Source organism: Loxodonta africana, chromosome 8, assembly GCF_030014295.1.
Source record: "Loxodonta africana isolate mLoxAfr1 chromosome 8, mLoxAfr1.hap2, whole genome shotgun sequence".
Taxonomy (NCBI): domain Eukaryota; kingdom Metazoa; phylum Chordata; class Mammalia; order Proboscidea; family Elephantidae; genus Loxodonta; species Loxodonta africana.
The window spans coordinates 115,017,049-115,043,735 of record NC_087349.1 but is presented as its reverse complement, the minus strand read 5'-3'; the positions used below and the strand labels follow the sequence as shown (position 1 = coordinate 115,043,735).

General features: G+C 39.0%; 1 protein-coding gene across 1 annotated transcript in view; it reads left to right on the top strand.

The window, feature by feature from the left end:
• The window catches only part of ABCA13 (ATP binding cassette subfamily A member 13), a 572,876-nt gene that overhangs the window by 529,997 nt on the left and 16,192 nt on the right, over positions 1–26,687 (top strand). The window contains 3 exon segments of the mRNA XM_064290236.1: positions 3,690–3,824; positions 6,435–6,538; positions 10,442–10,534. Of these exon segments, the coding sequence (XP_064146306.1) occupies positions 3,690–3,824; positions 6,435–6,538; positions 10,442–10,534 (332 nt within the window).

The following is a 26,687-nucleotide window of genomic DNA, read 5'->3' as shown; positions in this document are numbered from 1 at the left end:
GTGTGCAAGTGGAAAATGTTGGCTTTGGAATCAAACAGATGTATATGTGAATCTTTGGCCAATTTATTTTGGCTCAGATGATATTTATAGAAGTCCTACCATGTGCCAGACATGATTAGGCACTGGGGATATAAAGATGAATGAATCTCTGTGCCTTGCCTTAAGTACAATATCATTTCTAGAGCTTTATGTGGGAAACATACGAAATAGCAGAGAAAGATCCCATTAACTTATGACATTTTGGGGTTTAATATTATTTTTCTAGCTATGATTGCTGAGGTATTACATTTGCCATTATTTTGATGGGAGTGCTGAGTGCAAGGAACACTGCAGCAAAATACTTTTTATTAGAAAATTTTTAGTGATTTTCTGAAAATATGACATTCAGAAAGCATGAGATCAAACCAATACATTTATTCCTGTATATTCTGGAATATTTCTTATGGTTAACCAGTCTCAGACTTACAGACACCAACATTTAACCTTTCATGAAATTGGAAAAACATGACATATTATTCATAAAAATAAGCAACAATCCTTTGGCGAGATTGATCTAAAGCTCTCTTATCATTCTTAGGTATATTTCAACAGAACCAGGGGCTTTTATGATATTTTATGTCATTTTGTTGTTGTTTTCGTTTAGCAGCATCTGTTTACATAGTTGCATACTAGGCACACTGGTGGTACAGTGGTTAAGCTCTCAGTTGCTAACTGAAAGGCTGGCTGTTCAAACCCACCAGCCACTCTGCAGGAGAAGTGGGAGAAAGATGTGGCAGTCAGCTTTAGTAAAGAGATACAGCCTAGGAAACCCTATGGGGCAATGCTATTCTGCCCTTTGGGGTCACTATGAGTCAGACTTGACTCGAAGGCAATGGATTTTTTTTTAAGGGTTTACACATTGCTAGTGTTTGAAAAAAGTGGATGAAAGTAAAATGAAAAGTTCTTTATGACACACACACACAGTACATTTTCATTTTTTGTATTTCTATGGCTCTAATAAAACCCCAAAATTATAAAACCCGAAAATGTCATCTTTCTAATACGTCATTTCTGCTGGCCTTGCCAACATGAATACTTATCTGTTCAGAAAGCTTTCTAGCAGTGTCTGCTGTTCTTTTAGGCTCCTCCTTATCCATGTGGACCCCTGCCTCCTCTTTCAAGAAGCTACTCTCATCCTTTTCTTTCACCTCTCATGTGAATAGTCATATGTATGCTAATCTTATACTTCTTGATAGACTCTATCTGATGAAAACAATGGCCACAGTCCACTATAGCTGCACAAATAAAGCCACCGAGCAGTTTGTATTAAGAGTTTTGTTGGGAGGCATGATTACTGTATCAGTTGATACAAGTTTAGTGAGAAGCAGTGGGAGCTCATTAGTCTCCCTCCTACCCCTGGCCCGCTCCCTGCATCTGTCCTTCCTCCCGCCCTGTGCTGACTGTGCACTCAGAACCCAGGTTGGCAGCTGGTGTACCTGGCATTCCTATTCCAACCACTCAAGCCTATCGTTTAGGGAGAGTCCATTCTTTATCACCAAACCCATTTATTTCAGTCATACTTGCTACTTTTAGTTACAGAGAATTTTTATTAAATATTGCAAAATTGATGAAATCCATGTGTGAAAAGGAAGAGAGTGTTTCTTTGAAAACTGGTTTAAAAAATGATTTCATAGAGATGAGGTGTTTTGAAACTTGCTTTTGAATTGCATGTGGGCCAGAAACTGTGAGAAATTAGAAATAAATCATAAAGATCTTGACAGATTTTGCTCTCACAAAATTGCTTCCACTAAAAAGTTTTTGCTCCACTGAAAGACGTGCAAACTGGGTATCTTAGGTGATGAATTAAGGGTGTGGTTTAGGCAAGGGGACAGTGACCAACTCCGTCAGCAGATCCACATTCAAGGATAAGTCCTCGCTAGGACTGCATCCAAAGAGATGCAAGTATGTTTATATATTTTAAGTTAAAGTGTTGAAGGTAAGTAAATACCCTTATTATTATTATTTTTTAATATGTACTTCTTTACTTTTATTGATCTTCCTGCTAACCAGCTATCTGTCTGAGAGAAAGAGGCTTCTGTTGCAAATGCACTCAGTCTCTTCTCGCCCTGTGTTGTTGAAGTTGCCGAATTGTCACCTCGAAGTTTAGTTATTTGTCCCAGTCCATAAACTAAATAAATAGGATTTACTTTCCCGGTAAACAGGATTTAGTCCCTGGGTGGTACAAATAGTTAACATGCTCAGATGCTAACCAAAAAGTTGAAAGTCTGAGTACGCCCAGAGATACCTCGGAAGAAAGGCCCGGTGATCTACTTCCAAAAAGTCAGCCATTAGAAACCCTATGGAGAACAGTTCTACTCTGACACACATGGGTCACTGTGAGTTGGCGTCAGCTTGATGTCAACTGGTGCTGCTAGTTTCCTGTTCACTTAGTTATTTCTCATCATGCATATCCTAATTGTTTTATCTTTTTCCTTATTTATTTTAATATGTTTAGAGACTCTTAATATTTTATCAGATCACTATTGTCATTATTATTATACTTATTCCAACATTTTGCATTAGTTTCCAAAGAGTAATCGTTCCAAGTTATATTTTGTTATTTAGCTATTTGGCACACACAATTATTAATCCATCTTCATAGTACTATGCTTTTTCCTCTTCTAAATTTAAATTAAGGTATGATCTTGGCCAGTTGGATTATATGATGATATCTGAAGAGTGCATCCAAGTTAACACCTGTATAATCTCAAAGGTTAAATAAAACTGTTTGTGAAATTTTAAAGCTATGTAGTTGGAAACAAAGAATTTGCTTAATCTTGGCCCCAGGAAGAATGAACCCAGCATAGGAGACAGTCTGAAAAAAGACAAAATATATAGAATGTACAGAAGACGGAACAATTATTTATACTGAGGGGGGATAAGGAAATTAGCTAAGCCTTAAAGTATGCATGAAAAATTGGCAGATTGAAAGGTATTAGAGAAAATAGAAGTTGTGAACATGCTTGATGTACTTGGGGAATTCTAAGAATTTCCCTGTGCTTGGAGGGTATTACATTTAGTAATATGTAAAAAAAAAAAAAAAAAAAAAATTTTTTTTTTTTAATCAACATGCCCATGACTTCATAAGATAGCTCCCAGAAGTTGCAAGTAAGAAAAATCCACCTCTCTCTTCCCCCCACCCCAACCTCCAGTTACTTTATAAACCACTCTACGAATGGACAATTTCTAACAGTGGCTTCTTAATATAAATGAAATATTACTTTCCTTGTGTTAATACTGAAACTTCCCTCCTTGCACTCTTTCCTCCTTTGAAGTGTTGAGACCTCTCTCTCTTGGTTTTATTCCTATTCTGTTCCTTCTCAGTCTTCTTTGTGAATCACCTTTTTCTGTTCACTTTAATGTTGACGTTCATCTGGGCCCAATCTTCATGCAGCATTCGTGCCCATACTGCCTGCCTGAGTGCTACATCTGTGTATTGTGACCACCGCTTAGATGCCTCACAGCCTTTGAAAGGCTGGACTCCATTCATGATGGGAGCTGTTTCAGAGATACTCTTGACTGCATATGGGCTGGGGTTGGGCTGACAGTGGTAGAGGTAGAAGGAGCAGGATTCACGGCTGAGAGGCAGTAGGTATCATTGGGCACCTTGGTGAATGGTTGTACCTTCATGGAGACCTCCTCTTTTTCAGGTTGCTGAAGACCTTGTGAGGCGCTTGCACCTGGAAGCCCATGTGAACCAACCTGTTCGCACCTACAGTGGGGGAACCAAGAGGAAACTCTCTACAGCACTGGCTTTGGTGGGCAAACCTGATATTCTTCTACTGGTGAGTAGAGGGAATATCAGTAATATGTCTATGTCTTCAAATAAGATAAACACTGAGTGTGTGTTTGTAAACTTATTTTTAACTTATCAGAGTTCTTCTAGGCCATAACTTTAAAACTTATAACTTTGGTTCTCTGAACTAATAAACTGTTTTTATATTAGCCAACATTTCCCAAGCAGAATGTAAAATATCATTAGAATTTTATAGAATTTATATTTTGATAAATTCTTTTAACATACCAAATTGAAAATTCAATAAAATTTTAACATTAAAAACAATAGTTCAGAAGGATATCAATTCATTGGTGACCTAAAAATTAATATGATTCTCCTCTAGTATTTGCTTTTAAGAGGTTTTCCCCCTGCATGTATATATGTACATCATAGTGACAGTATACATCTGGGGTGAACCCTGACAACTGGTGTTGGGAGAGCAGGACAGTTATAGCAAAGAGGGCAGGCCATTCCAGAGTGTGTGTAACGCCCTGAGACAAGGCAGTCTGCAGCCTTTTTGGGGACTTCAATTAATTCAGGTTGGCTTGATCAAAGCATTAATTGGAGGTAGCAGTTGCCAAAATAGAGCCAATTGTTTTTTTCCAAAAATGACTGTAACTATAAATAAGGGCATTCCAACAGTAAATAAAATCATTCTTCATGTGCCATAGACTGGATTCTAGTCACCAGAGCCCTAGAGTGCAATCCAGAGCTTCACACTTGAAGAAAGTCTCAGGGACATTGGAAAAGTATTGGAAATAGAATAGATTTTTTTTCCCTATTCATGTTCATTATATGAAAGCAGCATGGAAGTGGGAGAGTTAATTGGGATCCAGAAGGCCTGTGTTGGAAAAAAGAAAAAAAGTCCCAGTATTTACTGGTCGTCTTCTGAAATCTGGCTTGAGTATTCCTTTTCCTTGATCTAAGTTTGCTTCTTGCAAGATTCAAGACTATTCCATAATTTTACATTGTGGAATCTGATAATAAAAGCTGAAGTTTGCACAATTATGCCTTTTACAAACTGCATGTCTTTTCCGACAAGATGAAGCAGGTGTGTGTGAAGAGTTAACAGCCATGCTCATTTATTACCTTCAGCAGAATCTTCCATGCTCAGCCTTAGATTCCATATCGTAGGTCGGAATGATGGACCTCTGCCTCTGGCTTCCACCAGCCCCTCACACTCTCCTTTTACCTATATGCTTGCTCTCAGCTTCTCTTGGTTGCCTGAAACTCTGCCCCAGTGGTTAAGGTGGAACTCTGAAGTCAGACTGAGACTCACAGAGTACAAATTCTGCTTCTGCAACTCCCTGACCAAAAACCAAACCAAACCCAGTGCCGTTGAGTCAATTCTGACTTATAGCGACCCTATAGGACAGAGTAGAACTGCCCCACAGAGTTTCCAAGGAACGCCTGGTGGATTCAAACTGCCGACCCCTTGGTTAGCAGCCACAGCACTTAACCACTATGCCACCAGGGTTTCCAACTCCCTGACAGATGGCCTTAATTTCCTATGCATATTTTCTCCTTGTCTGAAAGTGGTCCTGAGGGTAGTATTTGTCTAATGGAGCCAATGAAAACAGTAAATGACATAATCCACATTGAGCACAAAGCCCAGTACTTGGTGCATGTTAACCCTTCAGTAACCATTAGTGACTCTGATGATGACTGTTCAAAGCATCTGGCTAAAGGGATGCATTGAAGAGCCTTTCTCCATGGAGAGAAAAGAAATGGCTGTCACAGATGACACCCAAGCAAGAATCAGGAAAATTTAAGATTGTGCATCCAAGTTTCTTACTGAACAATGCAAAATCTGTACATATATATATGTACCAATTAAACCATTGCCTTGTTGATTCTGGCTACTAGTGACTCTATAGGACAGAGTAGAGCTGCCCCATATTGTTTCCAAGGCTGTAATCTTTACAGGAGCAGACTGCAATTGGAACATCTTTCTCCCACTAAGTGTATGTGTATGTATATATATATATATATATGTATATATATATATATAAAATCTCACAAATATGTATGTCACTTGGCTTGCAGAAAATGCCAAATGTTTGTTTTCCTGTTCAGTACCATTTCTTTTTTCACTTCCCTTCTGCTTCTTTCTTTGGGGAAGTTGATGACCCTAAGCTCTGAAGAAAAATGTGTTTAGTACTCCCTCCTTACAAAAAGCACAGAAATGCGTCATACGGTTTAGAAAGATTTCTATCAAAAGTGGATCACATAAAAAAGTGTTTTGGTGGCTATTGAAGGAGAAAGTTTCAGTTTCTAAGAAATTTCAGTTTATTTGATGTTGCTGAATAAGTGAAACATTTTTCTGCTGTCATGTTTTTCTAGGGTATATAATTTAAAAATTTTATGTAGGTTAAGGATACATTTTAAAGGCATCAAAATTGGCCTGTCTAACTAGATAATAACAGGCAACTCACCTGATGTTAAGATGTATCTGTAATTTGTTGAGGGTAGTACATGACACTCAATGGAAGGCTGCCTAATAGAGCCAGAGCAGAAATTTTGTCTCGGCCAGGATATGTATGACTTCTCATGGCAGTGTTTATATTCCTATGTGTGTTCTCCCAATGTCACAGCCATGTGTGTGTTTTCTCTACAGGATGAGCCCAGCTCTGGGATGGATCCCTGCTCTAAGCAGTACCTGTGGGAAGCAATAATGAAAGATGTTCGGGAAGGCTGTGCTGCAGTGCTGACCTCCCACAGGTGTGTTATGCCCTCTCTCCTGGCCATTTCCCAAGCAAGACCAAACAGCAGTCAGCAGCATTGAATGCATCCAGGGGCCCGGCACAGTGCCAAGTGCTTGGTACTTCATCTTTATGCAACACTACGATGGTGACATAAGTACAAGTCCCATTTTATAGATTAGGACTCTGAAGCAGAGAGAGGTTTAAGTAGCATAACCAAGACCTTGCAGCAAGCAGGAGGAAGAGCAGGGAATTTGAACTTAGTGTTCTGGATCCAGAGACCACACCCTTGTCTAGTGCATTGTAACTTCTCAAGACAGTGTGCTAGACTCTCTTCCTCAGGTCCTCCTGAAGTAATGTTTGATCGAATTTACAGTTGCCATTTTACCTTTTGTTTCTATGTGTCTTATGTCTGTGTTATAAACTGGTTCCTCCTTGACTGCCTGCTTTCTTCTAAATCAATAGTCCTAAGTGTACCATTTTTGATATTTTAGCTATACATTCTTAAGTTGTTTTCTGATGGTTGGTCTAGAGTTTACAGTATGTATCTTAAGTTATCAGAGGAATGCTAACTTAATTCCAGGAAAATATGGATCCATTTTTTTTACCCCTTCTTTGTGTTATTATTATCATACATATTACATTTTTATATGTTATAAAGCCTATAAAACAGTTTTATGGTGATCACTTTGTACAGTCTTTTATCTTTTAAAGAAGGTGAGAAAAGAAATAAAAGCCCATCGGTAGAGTTTTATATATTAACCGATGTAACTGCACTTTGGGTGCCCATTTGTCCATGGGGATTTTAGTGACCATCATTTCCTGTCAGCCTGAAGGACTATCTTTAGCATCAAGTCAAGTTTGCTAACAATTAATCCTCTCAGTCTTTGTTTATATGGGAATGTCATTATATCACCTTTGTTTTTGAAGGGCTCTCTTGTTGGATACAACATCTTTGCATAATCATTTATTTATTATCTCTTCATTTAGTAATTTAAATATGTGATCCCTCTGCCTTCTTACCTCCATTGTTTCTTATAAGAAGTCAAACATTAATCATATTGATGTCGCCTTGCATATGATGAATCATTTTGTCTTTCTGATCTTAAGATTTTCTCTTTGTCTTTGCTTTTAACAATTTAACTTTAATATAAAACCAAACTAAACTTGCTGCTGTCAAGTTGATTCTGACTCATTGTTACCCTATAGGACAGAGTAGAATTGCCCCATAGGGTTTTCAAGGAGCAGCTGGTGGATTCAAATTGCCAACCTTTTGGATGGCAGCCAAGCTCTTAACCACTGCATCACCAGGGCTCCATATATCTAGGTATATTTATTCTACCTGGGTTTCATTGACCTTTTTGGATGTGTAGATTCATGGGTTTTAGTAGTTGTGGAAAATTTTGGTCACTATTTCCTCACATATTTTTTTCTGTCTCTTTCTATCTCTTCTATCCTTCTGTTGCTTCCATTGCATGTATGTTGGAACTTTTGCTGGTGTCCCACACAGGTCTATAAATTTCTGGTTCATGTTTCTTATTTTTCTGTCTTCTCGTATTGAATAATTTCTATTGATATACCTTCAAGCACTTGGATTCTTTCTTCATCTGTTTCAGATCTTCTGTTGAACCCCTCTAGTGAAACTTTCATTTCATTTATTATACTTTTCAACTACAAAATCTCCATTTGTTTCTTTTTTATATGCTTTCCATCTCCTGAAAAATCTCTATAGTTAATTCATTATAGTTATCATTTTCTTTAACTCTTTAAACCTAGCTCCTTTAGATCTTTGAGCATATTTATAACAGCTGCTTTGAGGAATTTTTCTGCTAAATCCAGCATCTATGGGCTCTTTTTTGTTTGTTCATTTTGTGTGCTTATGTGTCCCCCCTCCACATGCCACCACCTGGGCTACATCTGTGAAATCTCTCTCCCTTGCAGTGGGTGGCTGTTGATGCCTCTGCTCTTTTTTTTTTAAATTTTGTTTTCTTATTTAAACCTGGTTTCTTACATGTGTTGTTATTTTACCATTGCTGTATCATTACCTTTTCCCCATGCAGTTAATTGATGTTAGGAAACATCATTTTAGTGGCTGACTTAGACATGGAATCTCATTTATTACACTACTGTGGAAATTTACATATTTCCAGATTTTTATTATTATAAATAAGCCATTATATGAAACTTTACATATTCATCTTTTCTGTGCGTTCTCTTAGGGCAAATTCCTAAAAGAAGAATTACTGCTAAATTGATTTTTGGAAAGTTATGCCGTTTTTGCTCTACCAACAATATGTGAGATGACCCATCTAGAATCACTGGGAAAATATCATTAGGTATTTTGACCTTAGAATTTGGGTATTGCTTGATCTTAGAATTCAGTGTTGTTTTTGTTTTTTTTTTTCACTGTAGATGGGAATAAAACCCTTTTTCTTTGCAATATACAAAAGCACATGTCATTAATGCTTTTCTTTTAAAATCAACTTATTTCTGATTAAGTTTGTGATTTGCTGACAAGCCCTGGTGGAACATTGGTTAAGTTCTCTTCTGCTAACCAAAAGGTCAGCGGTTCAAACTTACCAGCTGCTCTGTGGGAGAAAGAAGTGGCAATCTGCTTCTGTAAAAGATTTACACCTTTGAAAACCTTGTGAGGCTACGGGGCAGTTCTGCTTTGTCCTATAGGGTCGCTAAGAGTCGAAATTGACTGGACAACAATGAGTTTGGTTTGGGTTTTATTAGTCATTAACAGACTTTGAATAGTCTCCACGTTATTTGCTCTTTTATTTTTTTCCCTTATTGGATTTTTTTTTAAACTAACATGTATAAGTTTTTTTCTACTATGTGTATCAACCCCTACCCAAAATATTTGTTGCAATTGATTTTTTAAATGTTAGTTCGCTTTATTTTGAGACACTTATTGGAAGTTTTAAAGCTTTACATTGTTAAGTATATCGAGCATTTCCTTCATAATTTCTCCCATTGTTGTAGCGCTTAGAAAGCCTGTTTCTATCCTCAGATCACATGTAAGGTATTAATGTTTGGTTCTGGGCGTATTGTATTTTGTTGCCTTGATCTGCCTTGTAATTCTTCAGAGTCTCATTTCATTTTAGTTATTCTAGATGTATAAAATATTAATGTTTACTGGAGCAAGGCTTCTTTCATTATTCTTCTTGAGTAATCTATCTACATAAAGATATATTTTATAATCACTGTCAATTTTCCCATGGGGGCTAGGAAATAAATTTTGATTTGCATTGTACTATATCCATACTACAATTTATAATTTTTCTTTAATTACAATCATGTAATAATAAATTATAAATATTTATAACATTATATTTTGTATTATAATAGTAAACCATATTATAATATAAATTATAATTATAGATCATATTATATTTTGTATTAGAATATACATTGCCTTTATATTTGATATTTAATTTATTTATATTTTATATTTATACTAATACTATTTTATATAATTTTCATATTATAATTTAATAATTTTCCAAATTTTTCAAATATCCATTCTTTCTTTTCAGGTCTTTAATACATCAGGACTTCACTTATGCCCATCAATAAAGCTTTCCTGTTTCTTTTCATAAGCCTTTCGCACTTTTGCTTATTTTCTATTTTGCATTTTTGTACTATTGTTAAAACGTTCTCTCTCATATCTTCTATAACTCTTCTTTCTGTTATATGGAAATGTTAATAACTTTTTGTTGATTGTATAATTGGCCACGTAACTGAAACTTTATCAATTCTAAAAGCATCTGTTTGGTTTTCCTGAGGTTTCTATATAGAAAATTAAATAATTTGAAAAAGGTGGGATTTTTTTCTACTTTTCATTTTTAAAGCTTGATTCAAGCTGTATCTGCCTTGGACATGGCTTGTTTTATATTTTTCTTTCCCTTCTCTTCAGCATGGAGGAATGTGAGGCCCTCTGCACAAGACTCGCCATAATGGTCAACGGCAGCTTCAAGTGTCTTGGTTCTCCTCAGCATATTAAAAATAGGTATGCTGCATTTCTCCTTTCCTTTAAATTTTCACTCTAAAATCAATCTCATAACACAGTGCTATAGCTGGAGATGCTCTAGACACAATATGGTCCAGTTAACTCTTTTCAGAGAATGGGAGATGAAGGCCCTGAGAATCGAAGAGTGTGTTTTAAGATACCAATACTAGTAAGTTAAAGACACAGCAGCTCCCTTACAGAGTCCAGGATTTTTCCCATAAAATTTTGCTTTCTTCTTCCCAGGACATCATTGTATCCTTATTGTAACAACACTGGTAAGGGTTGGGAATCATTGCAGAGTCAAGATGAAGGAAAAAAAAAAAGGTTCTTGTTACATACAAATATTTTATCAAAAGATTGCACCGATTCCTCCCTCATCCACAGTGAATCAGAGTGCCTGTTTTACTCCACCAAAGGCTAAACTTTTTAAAATATCTCTATTAATCTGCGAAGGTGACTTATTGGTCATTGTTTTACATTTGAATTTCATAAAAACTAATGAAAGACTAAAGATTTTTTTTCTGTGCTCATTTGTCCCTTAGATTTCTCCCAATTTACCATTTACTTCTGGAAACTTAATGATTTTATTGTCAATTTGAGAATTTTTATGTCCTGGTGTATCTTCCCCCCTACCCCGAGTTGCCTAAACCAGTTTTAATTTCTAATTTCCTTTTAATTTGTTGTTTAATCTGTAATTTTTGATATACAGTAATTCATCATTTTAGATTCATCTCTTTTTTCATTTTCACATATTCAATGTTTTTAAGATTATAATTCTAAAGCAAAGCAAAAAAAAAAGACATAGTAAGTATTCATATATATTAAAAATAAAATAAAATAAACCAAACCCACAGCTGTAGAGTTGATTCTGACTCATAGTGACCTATAGGACAGAGTAGAGCTGTCTCATAGGGTTTCCAAGGCTGCAGATCTTCACAGAAGCAGACTGACACATCTTTCTCCTATGGAGTGTCTGATGGGTTCGAACCATCAACATTTTGGTTAGCAATTGAGTGTTTAAACCAATGCACCACCAGGGCTCCTCGTATATATTAGGTTTACATGGTTTTATTCTGTGATGAAAATAAATATTTAATGGTATGGATCTAGATGACCTGTTTTGAGAACGAAGGTTAACTTTTCCATAAGCTTAGATTTGGACCGTGCTGGGAGGGTCAAACTCTCTCTCTGCCACTTGCTACTTGGGGTCAATCACTTGTCAGATGAACTTACTGGAAGTAGTTCTTGGTATGTACTCTGTTCATCTTTGATAAGTATCATCAAAAGAAGAATAATATTTCACACTCCTCTAACCTTTATGAATGCTTAAATAAAATTTTACAGCCCTGTTCCTGATTGCTGAGGTGAATTATGGTTGAGTTTAGCTACTTGCCTGTCATAAGGTTGATGAAAGTGGCTGGAAGAGCCCCAGAACCGAGCATGTGGGAGGAAGTGCCATGTAGCTGATTATTTCCCATCTCTGGCCACTTTTGAGTTTCAGTTGTGATAATTTTTACTAATTGTGGAGGATGAATTGTTGGTAAATATGAACCATTGGACTACTTTCTACAACAAATGACTTGATAAACTTTCTTGAATAATTTGTATAGTTTGTGATTTCCTATAACACACAGACTATGTTTCCGTAATTTTAGAGATAAAAAATAATGTGTTAATTAGGAAACAGATGGCAATCAAAACTAGATTTTTCTGAATTGTGATGACCAAAGATACCTATGGACATTGCCACATGTCACCGGGGGTGGGAGTGGGGCCAAGATCATTCTGGATGAGAACTAGTCTTAACTGGTGTTTTGTTCCTGTCCTTAGGGAGCTTACAGATGGAGGGGACACTTAATCACAAGGATAGGGACTTAGAAAGATTTCCAAATAAGGCAGTGGACCAGATCTCCTAGAATGCAGCTTGGCCAGTGACTGAGAGGAGGATGGTCTGTGAGCAAGAGCAAGGGCATATCAGGGAATAGGCTCAAGGATGGGGTGGGCATCGCACACTAGATCTTTTCTTTCCATGGGTTACTTCCTGTGTGGCTCTGGAGTGACCTCATTCTGCTGAAGGTCCAAAGTCCCTGTGAGAAGAGGACTCCCTTCTTTTGCCCTCAGTCCATTCCCAGAGCAGAATTTAAGAAATGATACCTGAGAACCGATGAACTGAAGCTAAGAGATCTTCAGATTAGACTTGCTTGGGTGTTCTTCCCATGCTCCTCTAAACACTGTCCCCTTCCAGCCTTCAGGTCTTTCCTTGCTTGCTCACCTTGTAGGGAACATCTTCCCAACACTGATTGTACAGTGTTTTCCACTCACAATGACAGGACAGTTCTTCCTCCCTCATTGAGACTCCTCTGGCCTTCCCAGTCCTTGGTATTTTCTTCTGGAGAGCACACATATTGTCTCTTAGCAGTCCCTGAATCCCTTTATGCTTCATGTATCCATGTACGGTAAAACCTGTGAAACATGGAAGCTGTGTAAGACAGAAACCTGTCAGAGAAGGAAAATTAAAATATTTTCCACTAATGGAGAGCAATAGAAAAGTGGTAAGGCTGCACCCTCTCAAAAGCAGAAAACTTGTGAGACCAGGAAGAACAAAGCAGTCTTGTCAAGTTCCAGCTCTCACAAGTTTCACGTATTACTTCAGGGATACAATTTCAGGGCAATGACAACAGTCCTGGAGGTCTTGGCATGGAAAAACCTAGTAGAGCCATACCAAAGAGGATATATGTGGTCCTGAAATGTTCAGATTTTACCCACTAAGAATCTTTGTTTAATATTTCCAGACTCTAAATTCACTAATTTACCAAGTTGTATTTTCTTCTTCAGTTCTGGACCCTCTAGTTCTAACTTCTTAATGTATCTTATATAATACTTCTAAGTAGCTAAATGAGGCTTTCTGTGTTAGAGTTGGTATTCTAATATATGTTTGAAATGTTGTTTGTTCTCATAAGCTAAGAGTCAGTCATGTTCAAGTTCTATAAAATAAACACTTGATTTCTCTTAACGAGGCTTACCTAAAGGGGTTTTCCTAACTCTAGCTTAGGACCTCATCAAGCTCTTCCGGGCTTTAGTCAGCAGAAGCTATCCCCAATCCTGCCTCTAGTGCAAATGATAAAAAAAAAAAAAAACTAGTGCAAATGATAGGACAAGCAAAATCTGGTGTAAAAAATTTTAGAGGCCAGATCTCATAGGGGAAGGCGGCATTCCTCCCCACCTCTCCCAGACAAATTGATTTCATCGCTGTGCCTCTTTTCTTTTCCTTCTACCCCTGTGCCCTTCTGGCTCCTGTCTCAAACTTGAAAAGTCATTGAGGCATTCCATCCCCCATTCTAGCCTGCATGCGTCTTGCCAAGCCTATAAGATCTCTAGACAAATCTCCTTAGTTACTTTTCTTCATCTTTTCTTCCTTCCTCTCCATTGCTAAAACGTGCACATCCACACAAGTTATTTTATTCTTCCTGAATAACCTCCCTTCCCCTAACCCAGTCTCTCCTCACCAGTTTTTCCAGGGCTGTCCCTAGGCCCACAGTTGGGCTGCTAGTCAGCACTCACCTTCCTCTCTGTCAATCCAGTTGCCCTAGACCCTTTATAACCCCCATGACTTGTTACCTTTGGCCTTTTTGCCATGTTTTTCCTCAGAGCAGGGTTGATTAGAATGCTACTGGATGTCCTCCTTCCAGATTCTACAAACCATGGAAGAATTACCTCTTTCTCTTTTGGCCTTCTGCTGTTCTCTGGCTAAGGGAAAGCTACATCTTATGAAATTTGAAGAGTGTCCCCTAAAACCTGCATTCCCAAATAATTTCTCAGTAATGATGAGACCCCTTCCCTTGCATTCACCCCAGATTTTCCTTCTTTTTGATTCTATAGCCTATGAAATGTACCCCTACCCTAATGTGTCTTAGTACTATCCTGGCATGAACCAGTAATGTGAAACTTGCTTCCAAAATTGAAGGGTGCCAAGAGACTGAAGAAAGAGATGGGCAACTCCAGTGTGGCAGCAAAGGAGTTTATTAGGGTGACTCACATATGAAGCAATTCTGGATGGCTGCAGGACCAAAGTAAATCTCTGTGCCCCACAGTGGGAGGGCAGAGATTTTACAGTGATAGTGGACAACAGAGGCTACAAGCCAGGGGCTTACATAAGAATGACTCAGCAAATGGTAATGAACTAGTGGACTATGTAAGAACACTCATGTTTGGCCTTTCAAAGTCTGTTTTCCCTTCTGTCCACCCTTCAAGGCCAGCTCGTACAATTCGGCATGCCCACCCTCTTATGCCGTGGCAAGAGAGAGCCTGGTCCCTCCCTGCCAGGAACAGATACAGATGTGGGGTTGGCCAGGTGCTGTGTGGTGCCTGCGCATGTGCAAGAGATGGAGAAAGTTACTGTGTACCCAGAACGGGGGAAAGGCTTCTATGATAAGAAGGAACCAGAAGAGACAAGGCAACCCAACTCCCAGACTCCTTATCAGAGAATGCTCTGGGACCAAGGCCTAGGCAGCCTGGATAGGAAGCATAAGAGGCAGAAAATTCCCCCAACAATCCAACCCTCATCAGGGTACCAGAAAAAGAAGCAAAGCAGCACCAAGTCCTGGAATGCCCATCACCCATTTGGATGTGAGCTGCATGACCCTGGTTTGGTGCATAGCCCTGGTGGATGTTATATCTGCGCATCATTTGAGGCAACATTTAATGAGGGTTACTGGTAGGTCTATTCCCAGAAGATTGACCAGACCTGCTTGGAGGAGAGATCCCAACCAGTCACCCAAGCTTTGGCTTAATCCAAGCTAACTGAATAGATCAAAGAGCTGCATTTTCCAATCTTACGTATGTATAATATGTCCTGATTAATGTATGTAAAAATAGCGTATTTCTCCCAACGTGGAACATTATATGAACAGTACACATTTCAGCACTAGTAATACAAAAACTCCCTTTCTCAGCTTGATTGAACAAGGTATTAACATTGTCAGAACAGGATAATTTAGACTTGGTGTAGTCAGTCAATGTACATTGGACCACCTAGTCATATTTTGCAAGTTCTCCATGTCCAGACTAATGTCAGTCTTAAAATTACCATTCTCAGAGTCAAACCATCCAGTCCCATGCCATTTACATTTTAATATACAAAGAGAAATTTCCTTCTAAAGTTGGAGCACTACCCACAGGCAGCTTTCATACTTCAAAAGATGTTTTCCATGAATAGTGGAGCTGACAGTATTCATTTACCATATGATCTCCTCAGTACACCAGGTTATACATGCAGTTGGTCTACTAGGTGTCCTCCTTGTTGACAGATCAGCTGGAACAATGTGGGGAGGTAACTCATCGTCTCAGTTCAAATGTTGACAGTCAACAGTTGGTCTGATTGGTAGCCCAAACAAAAGCTTGTATCATTGGAGCCCATGGACCAGGGACCTGTTCATCATTGTGAGATAATCTGGGAAGAAAAAGAGACATTAACAATTCCCCCCCTGCCCCTATCTCCCATGGGACTTGAGGTGAGGGTTCCCTAGGTATAGCCACCCAGGCAGCCTGTCCTAGTCTTGAGGCAGTGTCCTCTGTGGGAACCCAGATTTTTTGTCAGAAGAAACACATTTTAAGGACTAGAGAGCTTGATCAAACATGCTGTGCAAATAGAAATGCCCTTTCAGAGAACTGCCACATTGAGACTCCAGACTGTCTGAGAAGCATAGTTCAGGCTGGGGTTGTCTTGTCCTCTCCTATCAGCTGTTTAAGCCTATCCATTGAAGTGCTCAATTGCCCCTATGGCTTGAGGGTGATATAGATTGTGAAGAGTTCATTCCAGATCCAGTGGAAGCCTTTGTGTAGGATAAGAGACCCCAATATGATTTACCTCCTGAGAACACCCTGGCATGTTGGCTTGGGAATCTGTCCCTGGGTAGGTTTTAGCCTTGGCCACGGTCTCATAGGCAGGTCAGCTTTTCTATGCTGTCGAGCATTTTCTGATGACAGTGGCAGACCATGTGTGTAGGCCCAGTCTAGGGTGGTGTGTGCATCAACATGAGCCATCCTCTTAAACTCAGGAGGTGGTTGGTTGCACATCTCTTTGCTCTGGAGGAGAAGATGCTTCAGCCTTTGTAGTCAGTTGGCAAGAGTGGTCTGCACGTTGGTTGTTTTCCCCTCTCAGGATAGGGGCCTTTCTGGTGGCCATCTGTACAAGTAACAAAAGTTTATCAGGGGCAGAGCTTTTTTTTTTTTTTTTTGGTCCAGATGTCTCATCCCCATAGGGACTTGCTTTATATGTCAGTCTGAGGATTATCAGTGGTAAGATTGAATGGCCAGGCAATTAGCTATAGGCTATGTCACAGTTTCCATGTGTCTCACTGAATTGGCCTTAACTGCAGCAATTCTCATCAGGACTTGGAAGCAAAAGCTTACATAAGTGTACATTGATACACTGACATCATCAGTACATACAATAGGGGTCTGTAGGGTCTGTGAAAGGATTTATCCATATTTCAAGCTTTGGCAAGGATCTCAATGATGGTCCTCTCAGACCCCAAAATTTTCCCCATTTTTGTGCCAGGTGTTATAGAGATCACAGTCACCTGTGCAATGGTATCTAAAAATCCAAGACATAGAATGCTTTTCACTTCCTCATTGAACTTTAATTGTAACATAAGTCCTTTGGTCTGCCCTGATGACAGAGGGACCTAGGCTGAATCCTCGGTCTTAATTATTCTGAAAGTCAGAAGATCCGGGCAAAGTTAGCAAAGTTCTCAGTCATTTGTGGAGCCACGCCTCTACCATACCAAGCACAAGCATGGGTTCAGCCAGTTGCCTGGTAACATGGAGGCGGGCCCTCCTGTTTTAGTTTTCCCTTTACTATTTCAGCTTCGACTATGTTGCTGCTCAGTTATCTTGGTGGGAACAGTGATCAGAGAATTCCAGAGAGGGCCTCTAAGGTCTCTTCAAGGCTACTCAGCACAAGCTATCTTGAAAGGCTTTTTAATCTTTTTTTTTTTTCCTGCTGTTTTAACTCTTGCTTTGTGCTGGGTGTTATAGGGTGTTCTCAGCACCAGAGACCTGTTTAGCCCCTCCAAGTCCCATTGTTGGAGGGCTTTGAGCAGTGGCTAGGGGATTGTTCGCCTAGCTCTTGAATCCTCTATCTTTACAGACCTTCAGGCAAACATTTCTAGTTGCTCATTCTGCTCATGGACATGGCTACTCAGTATGTCAGTCATGGCCACACACTACTGCTACACATCTTTTTTCTAACTGTAACTGTTTCTGCAGGCTCTTAAGCATGCTTCAGCAGCTAGCTGGGCTTTGGTGACCAGCTGAACAGCCCAGAGCAGCAGCCATCCCCTGGCTGATACTGTTCTCCTAGCTTCTTTTCCACATTTATGAAGGTGCATGCCTGCCCACACTTGGGCCATGCTGCTTGGAGTTTTTGAGATGTCCCCATACTAACTCGGTGGTCCACACGCATTGAGCATGTGGGCCAGACCTCCCCACATGGATGTTGCCGGCCAACCTGAGATTTCCCCCACAGAGGCCTCACTCTCACTCACTGTTTCCTCAGTCTCCTAGCTGGCTCACCAGTTATCTGGGGATGAACCAGTAACTTGAAGTTTACCTCCAAAATTGGAGGGTGCCAAAAAACTGAAGAAAGAGACAGGCAACTCCAGGGTGGCAGCAAACGGGTTTACTGGGGAGACTTACAGACGGGGAGGCCTGGGCAGCCGCAGAACTAAAGCAGATCTCCTTGCTCCATAGCGAGAGGGCAAAGGTTTTATAGTGATAGTAGATAACAGTGGCTACAAGCCAGGGGCTTACATAAGAATGACTCAGCAAATGTTAGTGAACTCGTGGACTACATGAGGGTGCTCGTGTTGGGCCTTGCAAAGCTTGTTTTCCTTTCAGTACTAACCTCTTATATGGTTACCATTTGTTAAACATTTTTTCTCTTCCATACTGTACTATAAGCACTGTATATCTAGTATGGTGAGTAATCATATTAAGAGCTAACTCTTCAATGGCATTTACTATATGTCAGTTCTAAGTTCATTATACATATTAATTCATTTATTCTTCATGACAGCCCTATGGAGGAACTATTATTATCCCCTGTTTTACAGATACAGAAAATGAGCCTTAAAAAGTTAGTAACTTTCCCAGGGGCACCAGCTAGGAAGTGGAGGAGCTGGGGTTTGAACCAAAGCTTTCTCATTCTACATTGATGTATGATGTATAGTCTCATGATTTTCCCCATTTAACAAATGAAGAAAGTGATCCTTACACATGTGGAGGAGCTGGGTTCAAATGTGAGCCGGTTTGATTCCAGTTTAACCCTACTGGCTTGATTTCAATACATCTGCCTCCTTCCTGCTAGAGCACATCCCTGAGCCATATAGATGTAGACCACTACTTGCTGTCCATCTTCATCCACGTCTGCCCCAATAACTCTTTCTTGTTCATTCTTCCTCTTGGCATTGTTTCTATATCTTCTCCATCCTTTTTTTTTGCATGTCTGAGTGTGATCCATAAGGTGTTTTTTTTTTTAATATTTTAATTATTTTTGGTGTCAACTTACACTTCCCAAAATACATCATTTACAGTTTCTACATGAACAGTTGAATAACATTGGCTATGTATTTTGCATTGTGTCACCATTCTCACTATCTCTACCCATATTGTTTCATCACCATTAATTTAGACTCTCTGATGCTTAAAGTTCTCATTTGTATTTTAGATTAGCTGTTGCCAGTTTAGACTCATACAGATAATTATAAGAGCACTATGCACAAGGCAGACATTCTTTATTAAGTAGGCTAAACTATAGTTTAATGATGGTTTCGTGAGATAGTTTTGGTTCAAGGTTTAAAGATTATTTCTGGGCATTAGATTTGAGGGTTCTCCCAGTCTCAATGGGTCTAGTGCATCTGGTTTCCATATGAGCTTGAAGTTCGGTTCCAGTCTTCCTCCTTTTGATCAGGATTCTCCTGATAGCCAGGCACCATCCAGGTCTTCTGACTATCGTAAATAATGCTCCTGCAGGTTTTGGCATGCTATATTTTCATTTACATTTGATTCTCAGGTTTTTGCTTTTTTTTTTTTTAATTTCTCTCTTGATTTTTTTATATGACCCACTGGTTATTTAATTTCCATGTATTTATTATTTTTTTTCTCATATTGTTTTTGATTTCTAGCTTAATTTCATTATGGTCAGAGAAGATGCTTTGTATGATTTCTGTATTTTTAAAATTTATCAGTATTTCTTTTGTGTCCTAAAATTCGGTCTGTTTGGAAGAATGACCCATGTGCATTGGAGAAGAATGTATATTGTGCTACTGTTGTGTGGTGTGTTCTATATGTCTGTTAGGTCCAATTAGTTAATAATGTTATTCAAGTCTTCTGTTTCTTTACTGATTTTTTTCTAGTTGTTCTATCCATCATCAAAAGTGGTGTGTTAAAGTTTCCTACTATTATTGAAGAACTATTTTTTTCCTATTTTTCCTCCATGTGCTGTCTACTTGGAGATGGCTTTTGTCTCCATCACGAGATGACCGCATTGAGTCAGGTTGCCAAGTTGTGTGCATACGTTCTGTCAAACTCTGCTTCCCCACGATGTGTGTATTATACCTTCCTCTTGATTCAGCTTTCCCTTTGCTTCTCCAATTCTTCAGTTGCTGTCTGAGGGTCTAAGATCTTTGGTTACATCACTTCTTAATTTTCTACATCTGACTTTGCTGCAAGGGAAAGTGATTGTATAACCAGCTACGCTGCCATCTTGCTCACTCTCCACATCTCCATTCTTACTGAGACTCCAACACCTTACTCATTTAACACATAATTTCTAATGAGTAAGCACAGAGACATTAACTATCAGCTCCAAGATATGGTCTCACAAAACCTCTATTTATTCATCATCCTTCTCTTCCTTTGTTCCTGTCTCTGAAAAAGAAATAGCCCTCTTATCAAGTGTCTTTCTTCTACCTGTATGATTATAGCACGATCTCCTATCCTTCAGATTTTCTTCTTTATACCTTTGAGCTCTTCCTCTGGATCAATTATGAGCTCTTTGTCTATTGATTTAAGCATATTTATTTTTTGTGTGTAATAAGAAATCCAGAGGTAACTGATTATTGGCTTTGGTTCAGTGGCTCGGGTTTCTACAATTTGCTTGGTACTAAAATGGGTGCCATAGTTCCACCCATCATATACATCTTTTGGGCAATGACAAAGAGGAATAAGAGAAAAGCAAAAAGAGCACATGTCAAGTGTCTGCACTCTCATAAAGGAGTTTTCTGAAAGTCTCATCCAGCAACTTCTACTTATGTTTCATTGCCCCTTCTGGATACTAGGAATTCTATGAAATGTGTTATTTAGCTGGGCACCTCACCACTTAAATAAAGTTAGGTGTATGTTTCTAAGGAACAGAGGGAAGTGAATATTGGGGGAGCTACTTGCACTCTGGCTCATTCTTCTGACCAAATTCCCTCCTCAGCCGAGAATATATCATTAGCTTGAGCAGTCTGTGCTCTAGGGATTCTAGAGCCTCTAATCTTCCATTTCAAGACACTCATGATATAGAATAGCCCTATATGTAATAAATATTTATAAGCTTGCGTGTGATGTGTGATTTTTTTGTGTATGTGAGAGAGAGAGAAGGAAACTGAGTGACCAAAGGAGAGTTGGAGTGGAAATGACCATAGATGACTTTTGCAGGTACCTGATAGCCAGTAATGGACGAGACCAAACTCTTTGGGCACTGGTGTGTTATCCCAGTAATTAGGAATGCATGCTCAAGTCCTCTGCATGCCTCAACTGGAGCACATCATAATTGCCTTGGAAACTGCTTTCTCACCAGCATACTATGGACACATTCATGACCCACCTGGAGGGAAGAAGTAACAGCTGTGAGCTGCACCTGTTTTCTTTTCACCTCTCTAGGGAAAGGACGTAAGCAGGAGGCTTAAGTCCAAGTGTTAAAAACAGTCTTGCAGGGAGGGAAAATAAAGCATGCTTCTTAAGTACAAAGTTTACAATTTGAAATACACCAGGCTAATGTGTTATTTGGGTGGGGAGAGAGGATAAAGGCTGTTTATTTATACACAAAACAAAGCTTTAAATGATGTAAAGAAAACTCCTTAAGATTCTGAGAATCTTCCTTTCCTTGAGTCGAAAACATGAAAACTTTAGGAATCAAGAATAAAAGAGGAATCAAATTCAAAGAATGTCATCATAGATATGTTATAAGGCCATTTTTCTTAAAATATAAAGTGTAGTTTGGAGGATTTTTTGTAGATTGTCTTCTAAAATAAGAAAGAAGTTATAATAGTGTTTGAGTTCCCCAGCTATAACTCTGTGGATAGCTGAAAATGAATGTATCATCTTTTATGACACCTCGTGCTTCACAGTGGCAACTTTGATGTAATACTTCTGTAAAACATAGCTAGGAAACCCTGATGGCATAGTGGTTAAGCGTTACTGCTGCTAAGCAAAGGGTCGGCAGTTCGAATCCACCAGGTACTCCTTGGAAACTCAATGGGGCAGGTCTACTCTGTCCTGTAGGGTTGCTGTGAGTCAGAATTGACTTGACAGCACTGGGTTTGGTTTTTTGGGTTTAAAACATAGCTATAAACAGAAGAGTTTAGATTAAGATTCCATTACCAAATAATAAAAATTAAATAGATAATTCTGTGTCATCTTCACCAATGGGGAAAGAAGTTTGTACATGAGCACATATAGTGATTTCTGCCATGATGGAAAATTATGGAATGATGTGCTGTGGAATTATTTTTTCAGCATCTTACTTTGGTTTCAAAGATCCTATAATCCAACGGGTACTACTAACCGCTGAATTAATTGTCTTTGCTATAGATGATTTTATTAAGAGAGAGAATGTGCGCACCTGCATACTCTCAGCCTGTTTTCACTCCAACAATGTGTAATTTTTATTGCGTTTGTTTCTACATCATGTTCTATGACCACCATTAATGATGCTCTAATTTAATTTTCTGGGGGAATTTCTAATCCACAAGACCTCCTGCTGGGCACTTAGGTTGGATGCCTCTGGTCCTGGGTATTTAGATCATGAGGGATGCAACCTAAAGCCTTGCTTTACTAAAGGGGACTGCTATAAAGTATTATGAAAAGAAATGGAGGTGTATATCAATCGTGTTCCCACCTGAGGACTTTGAACTTTCTCCTTCCTCTGCTTGAAAGGTCTTCTCCAAGATAAAATCATGGCTCATTCCCTCAGTCCTCTGTTAAACTGGCACCTCTTCAGAGAGGTATCCAGTATCCATTCTCCCCATTCACAGAAGAAGAGGCCCTGGATATTAGTGGGCAGCATGGCCACCTGGAGATAAGGCTGCATTTCCCAGCTATCACTATCTGCATGTGGTCATCGTAAAGAGATATAAGAAGAGATGTCTGCGACTTCTGGGATGTAAAGTTGCAGGGAAGGTTATGCACTTTTTCTCCTCTTTTCTTCTTTCCTTAAACTTGAATGCAGATGTGTTGGAGGGAGATGAAGCAGCCCTCTTGGCTCATGAAGCACATTCATATAGACCAGAATGATAAGACAGGATGAGCTGAAGGAAGGCCTTTACAAGCTCCAGGCTGCCTGATTCCCAACTTTAAACTTTCTAATGTCCCTGTTGTTTAGGGTTTTCTGTTACTCACAGCTGAACCGAAACAAGCTAATACTCCCTCTGACAGAGTAAATACAGCATTTGTGTACCTGATTAGTGCCTATCTCTGCCTAATACCATGTAGTCTCTGTGAGGATAGACCTTTGTTCTTTGTTTACTTCTGTCTCCCTACATTTGGGAGAGTATCTGGTATATGACAAGTGTTCAAAGTATTTGTTAAACAAATGAATGTATGAATTAATGAGCAAATGTGAAGTCCCTATCACATAGTAGGCTTTTCCTTAATGATAGTTATCTTCCCAGTTGCTAAGACTGAACTCTATGAGAGGAATCAGGTGAGGCCATGGGAGCATTCAGGCTGTCTAGTTTAATAAACAGCCACTAATAACAATAATCGACCTCTTTAATAAAGCCTTTTATCTGTATCTCATTTCTCTCTAGACAGGGAGAAGCCTGCTTTCTCTCAAAACAGTCTGTATCACTCACCATTATTCTGCCACTGTTTGAAACGGCACTCTGTCTATAATTGGCATCTCTATTAACAGAAACTATCAGGTGTCTGATTCAGGCCTAATTGCTGCCGCAGCCTTGGCAATATTTTCCTGTCACCTTGTGTGCTGGATAGCCAGACTCAGCAGTGATGCCCACTGGTCTGCCAGGAATTAATGTGCAAGACAGACAGCAAAGGTGTGGCGTTCTAAAACTCAACTGTGCACCAGGGGATTATGAATTCTGCTTGTAAATACAACCTAAGCACAAGAAAACACAGCCTAGCCAAGGTAATGGATTTCTGTTAGATCAGAAAGACATTTCGGGTATTAAATCAATCAAGCTTAAGGTTTAGGGGAAGACTTTTTTACACTGGATACAATCAGCCTAAAATTATGTGTATGTGTGTGTATAATACGTGTGTATATGTGTGTGTGTGTTCAAAGAAAATGTATGGACCCTCAACATTTCTTTGTTTTATGTTTAAAAAGCATGTTTCAAATTTTATTTTTGGTTCCATTTTATCAAAAACATAAAAAAAGCATTAGTTTAATTTGGTTACAAAAATGCTGCAAAAGCAAATTTGTAAAAACTCATTGACTTAAAACAACAATCATTCATCCTTGAGAATATGCAGGGTAGAATCTGGTGGTCTAGGTGGGGCTTGGTTGGCTGGCTCTGGTCCGTGTGGCTCTCACTCTCCTTCTGGGATAAATGTCTGTCCGGATGGTGGGACCACAACAGTAAGCAGGCTCAAATGCACAAGTATGATTCAAGCCTCTGGTCAGGTCAACCTGCTAACGTCCCTTTGGCCAAATCAAGTCACATGGTTAAGTCCAGAGAAAAAAGGTAGAACGGCAGTTTCACCCATAGTGGAAGAGCCTGCAGAATTACAGGCCACACTGCATGGATGCCGGCAGGAGCAAGAATTGGGGCCGCACTTACCACCTACTACAATTCCCGGCACATTTTACAATTTTTTTTTCTTTAAACTTGGCCATCATCTCGGTTTGCTTCTTAATAACTTTATTGAGACATAATCTGTATACCATATAATTCACCCATTCCAATGACTCCTGACAGAGAATGCAACAGTGAGTCCTGGACAAAGCAGGAGAAAAACATAGAACAGAGCTCAAATTCACATAAGAAGGCCAGATTTAATGGTCTGAAAGAGACTGGAGGAACCCCCAAAACTATGGTCCCTGGAAGTTTGTTAACCTTGGACTGAAACCATTCCTGAATCCCTCTCTTTAGACAAAAATTAGACAGGAGTATTAAACAAAAAATATTATGTGTGAGGAATGTGCTTCTTAGTTCAATCAGATATATGAGACCAAATGGGCAGCTTGTGTTCAATAGCAGGATGAGAAGGCAGGAAGGGACAGGAACTGGTCGAATGGACCCAGGGAACCTGAGGTGGAAGGCGGGGGATGTGCTGTCACATTGTGGGGATTGCAAGTAATGTCACAAAACAATATGTATATAAAATTTTGAATGAGAAATTAACTTGAGCTGTAAACTATCACCTAAGGACCAATAAAAAAATAAATAAAATGTAAAATTCAATGATTTTTAGTATAGTTAACAGATACGTGCAACCATCTCCACAGTTAACTTTACAACATTTACGTCACCTCAAGAAGAAACTCTGTACCCTGTAATTATTAGCGTTCTACCCTCCCATTTGCAGTCCTCATTAGTATAGTGGTGAGTATCCCCGCTTGTCATGCAGGAGACCAGGGTTCGATTCACTGACAGGGAGGCAAACACCCTTTTGGAAACCCTGGTGGTGTAGTGGTTAAGTGCCATGGCTGCTAACCAAAAGTTCAGCAGTTCAAATCCACCAGGCGCTCCTTGGAACCTCTATAGGGCAGTTCTGTTCAGTCCTATAGGGTCACTATGAGTCGGATTCGACTCGATGGCAACGGGTTTGGTTTTTGGACCCTCCCATTTATCCTCTTCCCATCCCGCCTCCCCAACCATAAGCAGCCATTAATCTATTTATACATTGGTGATATTTCTTAGAAATGAAATCATACGTAAAGTCTTTTGGAATGACTGCTTTCACTTAGTATAATGTTCCAAGGTTCTTCCATGTTGTAGCGTGTATCAGTACTTCATTCCTTTGTATGGCCAAATAATGTTCCTAATTTTGTTTATTCATTCATCTCTTGGTGGATATTTGGGTTGTTTCTATGTTTTGACTATTGTGAATAATGCTTCTGTAAACAGTTACGTACAAGTGTTTGGGTGAACGTATGTTTTTATTTCTTTTCAGTATATAGATACCTATAAGCGGCCTTGCTGGGTCACGTGGTACCTCTATGTTTAACCATTTGAGGAACTGCCAGACTTTTTTCCAGTATGTCCCTTCACTTGAGTGTTCTTTGAAGCAGAAAAGTTTTTTAATTTAAATGAAGTCTAATTTGCTTGTTTTTTCCTTTGTTGACCATGCTTTTAGCGTCATATCCAAGACTTTACTGCCAAATCTGAGGTCATGAAGATTTACCACTATGTTTTATTCTAAAAATTTTATAGTTTTAGCTCTTACATTTAGGCATTTGACCCATTTTAAGTAAACTTTTACATTGACTGTGTGTGAGGTGGAGGTCCAACTTCATTCTTTTGCATGTGATTATTTAGTTGTTCCAATACCATTTGTTAAAATGACTATTCTTTCCGTGTCTATCACTCTTATTGAAAATCATTTGGCCATATGTGTATGGGATTATTTCCAGACTGTCAATTCTATTCCATTGATCTGTATGTCTATCTTTATGCCAGTACCACACTATCTTGATCACTGTTGCTCTGTAGTAAGTTTTATAATCAAGAAGTGTTTGAGTCTTCTAACCTACTTCTTTTGCAAAATTATTTTGGCTATTGTGGGTCCTTTGCAATTTTATATGGATTTTAGAATCAGCTTGTCAATTTCTACTAGTTTCATCTCTTTACTTGTTGTTGGTCTATTTAGGTTGTCTATATCTTCTTGGAAGCCCTGGTGGCTGCTAAAGAAAAGGTCATCA